Source organism: Epinephelus moara, chromosome 10 (assembly GCF_006386435.1).
Source record: "Epinephelus moara isolate mb chromosome 10, YSFRI_EMoa_1.0, whole genome shotgun sequence".
Classification (NCBI taxonomy): domain Eukaryota; kingdom Metazoa; phylum Chordata; class Actinopteri; order Perciformes; family Serranidae; genus Epinephelus; species Epinephelus moara.
The window spans coordinates 23,440,128-23,452,352 of NC_065515.1; the positions used below are offsets into that span (position 1 = coordinate 23,440,128).

At 38.6% G+C, this 12,225-nt stretch overlaps 1 protein-coding gene across 1 annotated transcript; it reads right to left on the reverse strand.

The window, feature by feature from the left end:
• Positions 1-3,460: 3,460 nt before the first annotated feature.
• Positions 3,461-11,089, reverse strand: LOC126396499 (ras-related protein Rab-8A). Its single transcript, XM_050054647.1, has 8 exons — positions 10,905-11,089; positions 10,365-10,425; positions 8,608-8,668; positions 8,080-8,157; positions 7,811-7,900; positions 7,067-7,132; positions 5,859-5,909; positions 3,461-5,766 (listed from the first exon to the last, which is right to left on the reverse strand). Exons 1-8 carry the CDS (start codon positions 11,026-11,028, stop codon positions 5,677-5,679), a joined length of 621 nt encoding a protein of 206 aa, XP_049910604.1. The 5' UTR covers positions 11,029-11,089; the 3' UTR covers positions 3,461-5,676.
• Positions 11,090-12,225: the final 1,136 nt, after the last annotated feature.

Here is a 12,225-nt window from a genome sequence, read left to right on the forward strand (position 1 = left end):
TTCAGTCCTGCCCTCTTCAGCTGTTGTATAACGTTACATTTGTAGTATCAGTGACTGAGGTGGGAGGCCACATGAGAGGTTAGGTTCAATAAGATCAGGTAACTTAATGTTTACAAGCTGTCCAGCTTTACTCCAGTGCCACAAGTTTATGACAGTGCGGGAAGTACACATATATAAAGAGAAATGATTGATCTCACCCCCTGTGCTGCAAATACACCTTTTTTAATTGTCTGACAGATGTAGAAATGCACACATCACCATGGACACCTGTGCAGTTTAATGCTATTGAATCCTTACTTTGCTGTACTTTGTATTCATTGTGGGAGATTTTGTGATTGTGTGGACTTCCTAAAACCTTTATTTCATCAAAAAGCTTTTCACTGAGGCCACCCACCCTGTACTTTTTTATGTTCAAGGGCACCTCAGCAGTGGAAATGAGGGTAGGGCTCTAACCTTTAAGCTACTGCTGCATCCTGATTAGTCAGTCAGGTTCCATAACAATATGATATGCAACACAGCAACACAAGCAGCCGAAATGATTTTCCTCCGTGTGGTGGCTGGGCTCAGCCTTAGAGATAGGGTGAGGAGCTCGGACATCCGGAGGGAGCTCGGAGTAGAGCCGCTGCTCCTTCGTGTCGAAAGGCGTCAGTTGAGGTGGTTCGGGCATCTGATCAGGATGCCTCCTGGGTGCCTCACATTAGAGGTGTTCCAGGCACGTCCCACTGGTAGGAGGCCTCGGGTAGACCCAGAACATGTTGGACGGATTACATATCTCTTCTGGCCTGGGAACGCCTTGGGGTCCCCCAGGAGGAGCTGGAAAGCGTTGCTGGAGAGAGGAACTTGGGTGCTTTTCTTGGCCTGCTGCCCCACGGCCTGGCCCCAGATAAGTGGATGAAAATGGATGGATGGATGGACACAGCAAAACCACCATATAGAACTCTTCTCTCTTAACAAACTGTCTGTTCAATGTAACTGCTACATAAATAATGTTTGTGGGTTTTTAAAGATAATAAAAAAGCTGCTGCTTGGCCGATGCTAATATTGTACACAAATATATGTGCGTGCAAAGGTTTCTCTGACTTCCGTCTGCTTTTATTGTCAGAGAGGAAGCTCTCACAGACAGGAACTATCTTGACAAACAAAATTCACAGTCTTTGGTTTTGTTACTGTTGGTGACATATTAACTGTTTAATGGGTGATTCAGTGAAAAGGCCTGGCAGCTTAATGCTGGAGAGCTGCTTCAGATCAAGTAAAAGAGCCGATCTGGGAAGTTTTTCCTCCCACACGCTGATTGTCTAGATAAAAAAGAACTCAATAAAGGTCAAAGTCTTACTGAATTGACTCCCCAGTGCGGCACATCACAAAGAGGAAGTGATGAGCTCCAGTGCTAATGCTTTAGAGGTCACAGTTTAAACACTCCACCACCTTCTCCATCAAATGAAACTGTTTTCAGCTTTAGGTGTGTCCTGTTACAAAGTGAAGCTGCAGACACAGTTTCACAAGTCATTTAACAGTTTCAGTTTCTGTAAGCGTTCCTTTTTCTCTGCATTCAACATTTACATCACAGAGCAGAAATAACCTAGCCCGCCATTAGGGGCCAAGTGGCCTCCCAGCCATTTTCTAATTCATAATGAAAAGAAACTGAGATTTTTTTTTTGTACTTCAGTGAGTGCATAAAAAGTATCAAATTCTAATTTGTTTATCATAAAAGTGCTGGGGGATGACTGCCCAGATCCCCAGACAGAGACAATGCATTCTCACTCCCAACTCATAAAATATTAATACTTGGCCAATGGCCTATCGAATATGAAGCACTAGGTCCCCCTCCTGCATCAGTTTTGGATGTTCAGGGACAGCATGTCAATTTACGGTCATTACATCTATTGTTTCTTTACAAAAAACAAAAACAAAAAAATCACTTCAGTTTTAACAGAAAATATAGTTTCTACTAGTTAAAATAGTCTTTCTCAAAATAAACTTAGAACATAGGTAAAAAGAACTCGATTTGGGCAACAAGAGCACATGGCTAGGTTTTTAAAAAAGGAATCGTAGTTTGGCTTAAAATAAGAACACTTGTCACTAGTGTAATATAACGTCAAGTGATATACGTCAGCATGCTCAACATCCTAGCACACCACATTGTTATTGAAACATCTCAATTGACTTTTGGTTTCACACTGGAGACAAACAGTTGGCTCCTAGGTGAAAGTCCAGAATTTGTTTGACCCATCCACCTTAATGACCCGCCTGCCCATTTGGAACTTTCTTGCTCTTTATACTAATTTAGTTTCCTCTAGCATCAACAAATGCCGCAACCTGGGTTGTCTCATATACCACCGCTAAATGGTGCCTCTGTGTGACAGTGTCTTACGTTGACAAGCCACAAACCAAACATAGGTATTTGGTGGCATCGGAGACCAGGTTGGACAGAGACACTGGCTCAACCCTGAATGTCCTCAAACTCTAGAAACGCCCCTGCGTACACCTGTGGTTGCTGTGACTGGCTCTTGCTCTTGGCCTCCTGTCCTTTTGCAAAAGTGGACCCAGGCAAAGTAACTTGAGTAACCCTGGTGTAGCAGATTCATGTGCAACAGAAAACTGCAGCTGGGGAGTACAAAACATGACTCCTTCAGGCATGTGACAATACATTTGTACAAAATTGTCTTAAAAATGAAATATAAACCCAGTTAAGAGCAAGAAATTATACTTGTAATTAAAAGAAAATTAATAAAATGCCACTGACCAAGTCGAGAAACATGACCCATCTGTTAAAGCTTTCAGTTCGACTGTTAATCTTCTTATAATAAAGAAGTTTTTAATGACTTCCATAGTTTTTATCACAGTATATAATTGTGCACTTAAAGAGAATGACACAGCACAACTAGGTGGCAACATAGATGAATGTAAACTGTATCTTAATTAACAGGCAACAGTCAGACCTGTGGAGGTTTGATGAGGTTTAACTTGATACAAATATTCGCAAAATGAAATTAAAATAAAATTTAGGCCACATAAGTCAATCCGATTAATGGAAAATAAATCTTTGGGTAAAACTGTGTAAAATGATCAAATGATGTTTATCCATTTCTTATGAAGAATTTTATTACTCAACTTATAAGGACATTTTTTCCACTTACACCCATGTCTAACTATTTTTCAAACCAACTTCAGAATAATTTTGTAAAATTGTATGCACCCATAGCTTATTTCCTACAAAGTCAAGTTTAATCTTCCATATCTTTATTAAAGTTTGTAATCCTTCATTAAGTTCTTCTTGGAAATTTTTTTCATGTGTTTATAAACTGGGTTTTGGGTGACCAGTTTTTTTACATTTCTTTTTTATTACAAGTAAAATTCAAATACCAAATCTAAACAAAACCCATAAAATACTCTTCCTCATACTGATTGTCTATATGGGTCTCCAAAAAATAAAAAGGTGTAAATATAACGAGCTGAAACATTTTTTTTTAAGAATCTCATTTTTAATAAATCATCAAAACACATATCTACAAAATGTGTAGATCAATAAGATTTATGAACCTTCAGTACAATCTTTGTAGATTTTATTTACAGCTGCTGAATTATTTAATTTATTCCCCGATGAAATGCATCAATGATCAGCGATGAAATCCAAATTCAGGTGGGAATGCTAAAGATATGGTAACATAGACCTGGTGATGATTACACACGACTCAAAGAACTACTGAGCAGCTCATTGTTCAGATGACATTTAAGCCAAACTGCATTTTTTTTATCAAGCAATTAATTTGATCTGTGAGAGCCAGTTAAACCAAAATTGTGCCACAAGTCCAACCATGTTAACGGCAATGATTTAAATCCACAGGTTACGCAGTTACATGTTCAATAACTCTTTAGCACCGCTAGAAATGATTTGCTCTCACTTGTGATTTTCATCATCAATTAATTTCCTATGCTCACGCCTGAACGGCTCAACCGAGCAAATACGGCAGAATTTAGAGTGACAGCAGAAAATAAAACAGCAAGGATCCTTTGCACATTTCTAATCTCAAATAAAGCTCGTCAAGTCAAATGTGCAAAGCTTTTTGAGGTTTCCTACGCACCCAGAATGCATAGTTCAGGTGGCCATGATGCTGGGCCAAAACAAGACGTAGAATATCTGGAGAGGAGGAGGAGGGGAGGGAACGAGGTGGGTGCATCTGGGGTTCCCAAAAGCATCAATGGAAATGCAAAACAAAGCTAGAAAAGTGAAATGTCCGTTAGTAGGAATGTTGTAATGAGGGAAAAACATCTTTAAATCAAAGGCCTTCTGTATATTTTCTCTCAAGACGAGGTTTCAGTGCTCAGATGTTTTTAGGAAGCCCAGACAGGGTACAATGGAAAACGTGTGCATGAATATTCTTTGCTTTCAGTTAAGACTTGCAACAAACAGTCAACAAATGTTAAGAACTTTTTTGTTTGTTTTTTTACAGAAAGAACAAAAAGGAGAAAAAAAAGTGCATAATAATCAATAAGAACATAAAAAGGGCACTTTGTCATTTTGGTGCTATGTTTTGTTTCACTCCATAAATACTGCTACAGCACAGCCCCTATCCAAGGCCCAGAAAACAGTTGTACATGTACATGTTCCCCCATTGGAACTGACAACAGGAAGAAGTATGAATGCATAAAACAATGATTTCATCATCGCCGCGGTTCCTTCTGTGCCCCCGCTGTGTAACCATATTGCCTTCAGGTGTCAGGGTCAGGTATTGCTAGTCCACCAGTCGAAGTGCATCAAATAAACCTCACACCAATCACCAAACAAATTGCAATACCAAAATAATGATGAGGTGAGCGGCTACAAAAGGAATCCGAGTGCCCTTAAAACAAGCATACTTAGTCAAGAACCCAGTCTTACTGCGACCACGTGAATACTTAAGATAGGCTAAATCTGGGCCCCACATACACGTCATTACATTGCACATTAAAGTGTTCACAAGAGGAATGTTTCAGCCTAGGAAATCAACAGGAAGACACAAGTAGAAAAGGTGGACAGGGGACATGTAAACCCCAAATGTTGATATGATGAGTAAAATGCACTGGCACTACTGTTTCATATGGATCATAATCAGTGATACATATTTACATGTCACGGTTACCTAATGTGGATATGTAAAAGTCTAGGCCACAAATGTGGTATGATAGTTTGTACTCTCATCACCTTGGATACATACATTATTTGACAGAAATTAGGAAGCCCATTGGACTGTGAAGCCTTTTCTGGATATATAATTTAGGCTAGTTTTGGTGATACAGATCGAATAAATAAGACTTCACCGTGTGACACTGACAACAGATGAAACAAACTATCTGATAATCAGACATTATTGTGAAAAGTGAAGGTTTTATCATCTTTAAAAGTCAATAAAATCTAAGGAATCATGTTGGAATCGTCAATCTGATGAGCAACTGTAAAAAAAGAAGTCCAATTTAGCATCTAAGAGGCCACAGTAGTTAGATTCACAGTTGTCGAGGGAACGGAGAGAGCAATTTGTTTTTCCTAACAGAGAGAACGAGGAGGAGGAGGAGGAGGAGGAGGAGGAGGAAGACGAGTGAAGAAAAAAATAAAAGAGAAGATAAGAGTGTGCTCTGTCCAGTTCTGTCCAGTGGGGGACACAGTTAAGGCGATGGTGGATGCCAACGCTTCCCGTCTCCTCACAGGAGCGTGCAGCGGAAGAAACTGCTCTTCTTGGGTTGTTCTGTAATCTTTACTCCTTGATTGCTGCCCTGTGGGTTGTTGCCCTCCTAAAATACACACAGATGAGAGAGCGCGTTCACATATGAGAACAAAAACACCAGAGCACGACACAGATACCACACACTCTCAACATTCTTACCAGCTTCTTGTCCATTTTTGCTTTGATGTCTCTGGCGAGGGTTAGGAAGGCCTGCAGACAAAAACAGGTTAAACAAATTAAATAACTGAAATTATATTAACAAAAATAATGGCATTACTCTGGTATTAAGCAAACACTGCACACGATTAACACACAATCTGTGGGTTTGCAGTAAACAGATTATGTGGTTACGATCTAATTATGCATGACATTTAACAGTTTCATTTCATGAGTCAGTTCAGTTAATGGGGATCCATTAAAAGAGAACAATATGCATCATAGACAGATACATTTCTCCACACTGATAGTGTATTAAGGTCTCCTACTATATTCTGGTTTTATGGTCTACAACCTCTATGCACTCAAAACTGTACAAGACAAGTTTTATGAAATGTAGATAAACACAGGGGCGCCTGCTCTACCCACTGAACCACTGGGCACATCTGTATCCATCTATTTATGACTAATATTGTCATGCACAGTTTTGAGTGCATAGTGGTTGTGTAACAGGCCCCTGTCTTACTGCAGTGGCCGCTGCCTCGAGTCCAGCCTGTGGCACTTTGCTGCATGCCCTCCCCTCTCTTTCACCCTTTCACGCTTAGTCTATTCTATCTAATGAAAGGCAGAAAAAGCCAAAGAAAATGCTCTTATAAAATAGCTTCATATTTCATCTAAGGGTGTCCTGATGTACCAGTACTGACGATTACCTTGATATTTAAAAAATAAATACTGATATCATGTTAATCATACACATATGATAGTATCATGTAAATATCCAGAGCCTCTTAAATCATTTCTGTATCCTTTCAATCTCTCTTTGTCTCTTTCCCCAGCACCACCAAGTTGCCTTCACAATATCCATTAAACGTAACTGCTCTTTTTGAACACTTTTTACAGTTATGGTGTAATTCATTTGCCAAAAAAGAGACAAAATGCAAAATAAACAAATGTAAAGATGAACTTGGCAAAAAGCATTATTTTGTTTTTTCTTTAAATTTTCCATCATACCGGCGTTAGTATTGTTAGCGTGACTCTTACAGCCACGATAGCTGTGTGAAAATCTGATATCGTGTTTCATCATGTGCAGTGAATTACTCAACTCTATGACTCCAGCTACATAAACAGACAAAAATCAACAAAAGGTCAAACTTTTGGTAACAATTCCTTCAGCTGTGAAATGAATAATCGCAGAATAAGTGTGAACTCACATTCTCGACGTTGATGTTCGCCTTTGCGCTGGTCTCCATGAACTTGATACCGTACTCCAGCGCCAACTGACAGGAGGAGAACGGAGACAGAATCAGTGTCAGTCGCCAAAATACTAAATACTGTATGTACCCAAAGCCTCGTTTCCACCAAACAGTCTGGTTCTGTTACATTCAGTTCGTTTCACATTTTTCTATTTGAATTCTTAAAATCTGTGGACCGTATTAACAGAACTGTTGCTTTCCGTCCGTTTTTTTGTCACTCCTTTGTTGAGGTACCTAGCACACTGATCCCATACTAAAAGGTGGAGCTAGAAACACTGCAGTCTGTTGATTGGTTGAGAAAATTGTCACTCTTGCTCAACAAGGACTCAATGTACAAACCACTAACCCGCTATTTTTAAATATCCCATGGATTGCGACAGAGGCTGTAAAGACTCCAGCCTATTCTTTTTTGTTCTGAAAATGTCACCGCTCAAACCCCATTCTGTGAATCATCAGCGAGGCGCAGACAAGGAGACACGTCTTTTAGTATCTGGCAACAACCTCATCTACATTATAGAGTACAGTCTGCGGTGGGTACTCAATAGAGATCTAGAATTTAACTACATGTCGGTTCATGTTACGTACATGGTCTAAGGTTCTATACTGCAAGTGTTTGGTGGATACGCAGCCCGAAAGAGTGAGGCTCAATTGTACTTTTAATCAAGTTCTCAGTGGATTTATACGACAGCTTTATCATCCCACCTTCTCTCCTCTTTCTTTGGACACCTGTCGCTTGTCATTGACGTCACATTTGTTCCCAAGGACCATCCTTTCCACATCTGCTGAGGCATGCTGTGGAGGATAAATAAATGGCATGGTGAACACACAGGGAAGTGATAAGCAATTAAATGCATTGGATTTATACAAACCAAAATAAAACACACTCACGCATGCACACAGAACAGATAGATATCATTATTTGCAGAAGAAGCAAACACACCTAGTCACACTCACTAATGCAGAACATTTACCTCTTCTATATTCCGTATCCAGTTCTTGATGTTGTCAAAGGACTTCTCATTGGTAATGTCATACACTAACATGATGCCCTGCAGAGTTCATGGAGGAAAAGATGTCAAACAATGGAGGAGTCAGACAATCAAATCATTCCTGAACAAATCTCATTAATCCATAGAGACAGACGTGGAAATTAAGTTTTTGAAGTCCATGTCACCCCTCATTAGTGACGGATCACATGATTTTGCAGCTTCAAGTAAAAGCATGACACTTCAACAAAGACAACAATGATTAATTATGTCCCTGAAGTAAAATGCACAAACACAGGCATCCAGTTAGACTTGAACTAAAGGAGAGGCTATGAAACATACCATGACACTGCACTGCATAAAATAACAACAAAAACAACAATGTGGGGTGTGGCTCTGGATAAGGTTGATGCTGCAGTGCGGATCCCTGAGAAAACCACCACTTCACCCTTTCAGTTCCCACAGATTATCTACACTATTGCGCGAGTTGTTAAGATGCAAAATGAAACTCACCATTGCTCCTCTGTAGTAGGCTGTCGTGATGGTCCTGAACCTCTCCTGTCCTGCTGTATCCCTGAATGGAAAACACACATTTAACCTGGCTGCATCTAGCTAGCAAGATCTGTATCTGTGCATGAGGTAAAGAGCCTGGAAGCAAGAGAACCTTCGTAAAAAGTAAAATAAATGAATAATCAACTCTCTGACTTTCTTGGTTTTGTGTTGTGTGTTGTTATACTGCAATCTGGTCACAATTACATCCAAGAGTCAGCTGGGTTTTGTTGAAAATTGCCAAACCAGCAACTCTGAGGACAATAAGGACAGGGCTTGAGACACAGCTGTTGTTGGTCATGACACATCTCCAATGCTAACTGCTCTTTAAAGTAATTTTTTCCCCTCTATGGGTATTAAAGACTCACACACAGACTGTAGATGGGTCAGCTTTAGAGCGATGGAATACACATTTGATAGCTTTGGGTTAGATGTTTTCCCCCAGCGTCCAGTCTTTGTGCAAGAGTTAACATATCACGAATACCTCTGTATTGAAAGCACAGATCTTCTCATATAAGCTTTAGCGAGACAAAGAAAATTCCCAAAAATGTTGCTTTGATTTACTTCAAATGTTGTTCACCAGTACTCAGTGGACACAGTTATCTTAACTTTTACATTTACAAAGAGCTGGTATTGATTTGTTCTATATCAAAAATGAGGAAAGTCATGATGTCGATAGTGTTGTCAAGAGAGAATACAAAAATGGTGCAAAGCTTAAAAGACAGAAAACCTGAGTTATGTCTTGTTTAATAACAGCATGATATCTACCATAAAACTGGAAATAATATAAGCGGACATCATCGAAAGTTGTAGATATTAATCTTACATATATATCTGACAGCACTTTTTGAAGGCTCACATTATCATGAGTATCTATCTTGATTTTGGTAATATCACATCACCAACACCTCTTTTAAAAAAGCCACTTTAAGTTGTGCCATAATGAAGCAAAATAACAATTAAAGTCATGCGAACTCAGCTGTCAGTTTATGAGACACACAAAGCTAAAACTAACAGCTAACAACCAGTCTGCAATAAACCCTAATACAGTGGTTCTCATGCCAAACCAGGTGTGCTGTGGGATTTTGGGATAAGCACACATTATTATGGCAATATTCAACTGAGCCTACACAAAAACATTATAAAGCATGTTTAAACAACTGTGTCAGTATGTTGTGTGCACCCATTTCCGAATAAAGAGGCAAACTCTAGCTACAAAAATGTAATTTTATTAAATTTAATTAAAGAAAACCTTTACGAGGAACCTATTTGTCACTGTTTGTGCATGGGAATTATAAGTGAGCGACACATCAAGGCCCTGAGCGACAGCCAGTGTGAGGGGTGATAACATTTAAAAGGAGAAAGCCGTGAGTGGGACAATGGATCGCTATACTGTATGGAGCACATGACAACAAAGCACCAGCGAAGACAACCTACCACTGAAAGAGAAGTCAGTAGACAGTATCATGACAGCTACATGTCCTATTGTTCTCATTTGAGATAATCTGTGATAACACATGTTATAGAAGCTATTGTGCACAGATATAAATACAGGTGTGCCTCAAAATCTTGGCTTGCCCTTTGTGTGCCTCTGTTGGGCTGTTGTATGAGTTAGTTACATGTACCTAATAAACTGGCAGCTGAGAATAATTATCATCCATCATGTATCTTTCTTCTGCCACATTGGTCAGGCTGTAAAGTGAAATATAATCATATCTTACCATATCTGTAGCTTGATCTTCTTGCCATCTAATTCTATTGTTCTGATCTTGAAATCAATACCTGAGGAAGAACACAAGTCACAAGAGTCAATAAAGCACATGTGTCATCTGGAGCCGAAACTGGCTGATTTAAAGACAAAGGGGTTAACGAGTTCTTTGACATTTTCTGTAGCGTTGGCTGCGACAGTGCGAAGTACAGCTGGTCATATAGAAAGTAAAACTGCCAACTAGCTCACTGACAGCTTTGTAGCCTGTTAGTTCAGCTGGCCGTAGTTAATAAATATCTACTGTTACAGAGTGTGTGGGGTGTCTATAACTACGGGTCATACATACAGAGGCTTTCTACGTTTAGTAACACATTAAAATATTATTGTCGTGTCTATAAAAGCCCCTCAAACAAGCCGGCCGAGCTGCTTCCTGAGTAGCCACTACAAGATGAATGCTAGCCAGAAAAGTTAGCACCAAATTAGCATGACGGGATGGGCTGCTCCTGTGACACTTTTCGGCAAAGACAACAGTGATAATCCGACTTGTACCCACCTATAGTGGAGATAAACGTTGAGTTGAAGGCATCTTCTGAAAATCTGAATAGCACGCAGGTCTTCCCGACGCCCGAATCGCCGATTAAAAGTAGTTTAAACAAGTAATCGTAAGTCTTCGCCATGTTATTAGCTAGCTTACTACTGCGGATATCCCGCCCGTTGTGCAGACACAGACGTCACCGCCTGTGAGCTGTCTTTTGGTCAAATCAAGTGTCACTCTTCTCTGTCGTCGTGGCTCCGGAAGTCCGCTGCTTCCTGTTGGGTTTGTTCGTTTTCATGTCCGTGGTCACCCGGTCACATCTTTGTTTGTTAGTTAGCTGTTTGACAAAGATAACACTTCCTGTTGACTGTGGGGAGCTCTAGGGACTGTAACTAAAAATATGAATACATAAATAATTATATAATTGAATAAATTAATTTAAAAATATATAAATATAAAATTAATTGCTTAAATACTTAAACAAATGAATAGATAAATACATTTGAACATGTTTAAATAAATGAATGATTCAATTTATTGCTTCATTGTCATTATAAATAAAATAAATCACAAATTAAATCAGACATTAAATACATAAATATATAAAACTACATAAAATATATAAATGTTAAATGTATGTTTTTTATGTTTATTTTGTGTGTGTCTATATATATATATTTTTATTTATTCAGTCATTTATTTAAGCATTTATCACACTATTATATCTATTTATTTGAGCATTTAATTGTATAATTATCTATGTGTTTATATATTTAGTGACGACCTTTTAAACTATCCATAGTTTGCTCACTGTAGAGATTAATTCTTAACTATAATTATAATAATTATATATAATTATAACAAAATTAATATATAATATATAATTATAATTCTTAATTCATTCTTAAACAGTTATATTCTAACCTAACATATTTGTTACAGGATTTTTATAGCATCGTTTTAATATTTTTATTGTATTTTTTCTATTCTAGCATAAATTTATCGTCTTTACCTTTGTTGCACTTTGCCTTTATTCTTTATTTTCTCTTAATGTGTTTATTGTATGCACCACACACTATGGGAAAGTGGGACTGATTACCCAGGGTGCAATAGGAGGGGGGCCCTCAAAAAGCCTTGAATGACAAGTTTTGTTTTGTTTGTATTTCTTTAAATATCTAAGTAATAAGTGCCATAACTTTGCAACAGCACGACAGATTATAGAGGAATTAATCAATCACTTGCATCTAGTAGCAGGCAGGATATTAAAAATCTGAATATTGATACTACATGGATGTGGATACCAGCTCACAGAGGAGTTAAGGGAAATGAAACTGCTGAT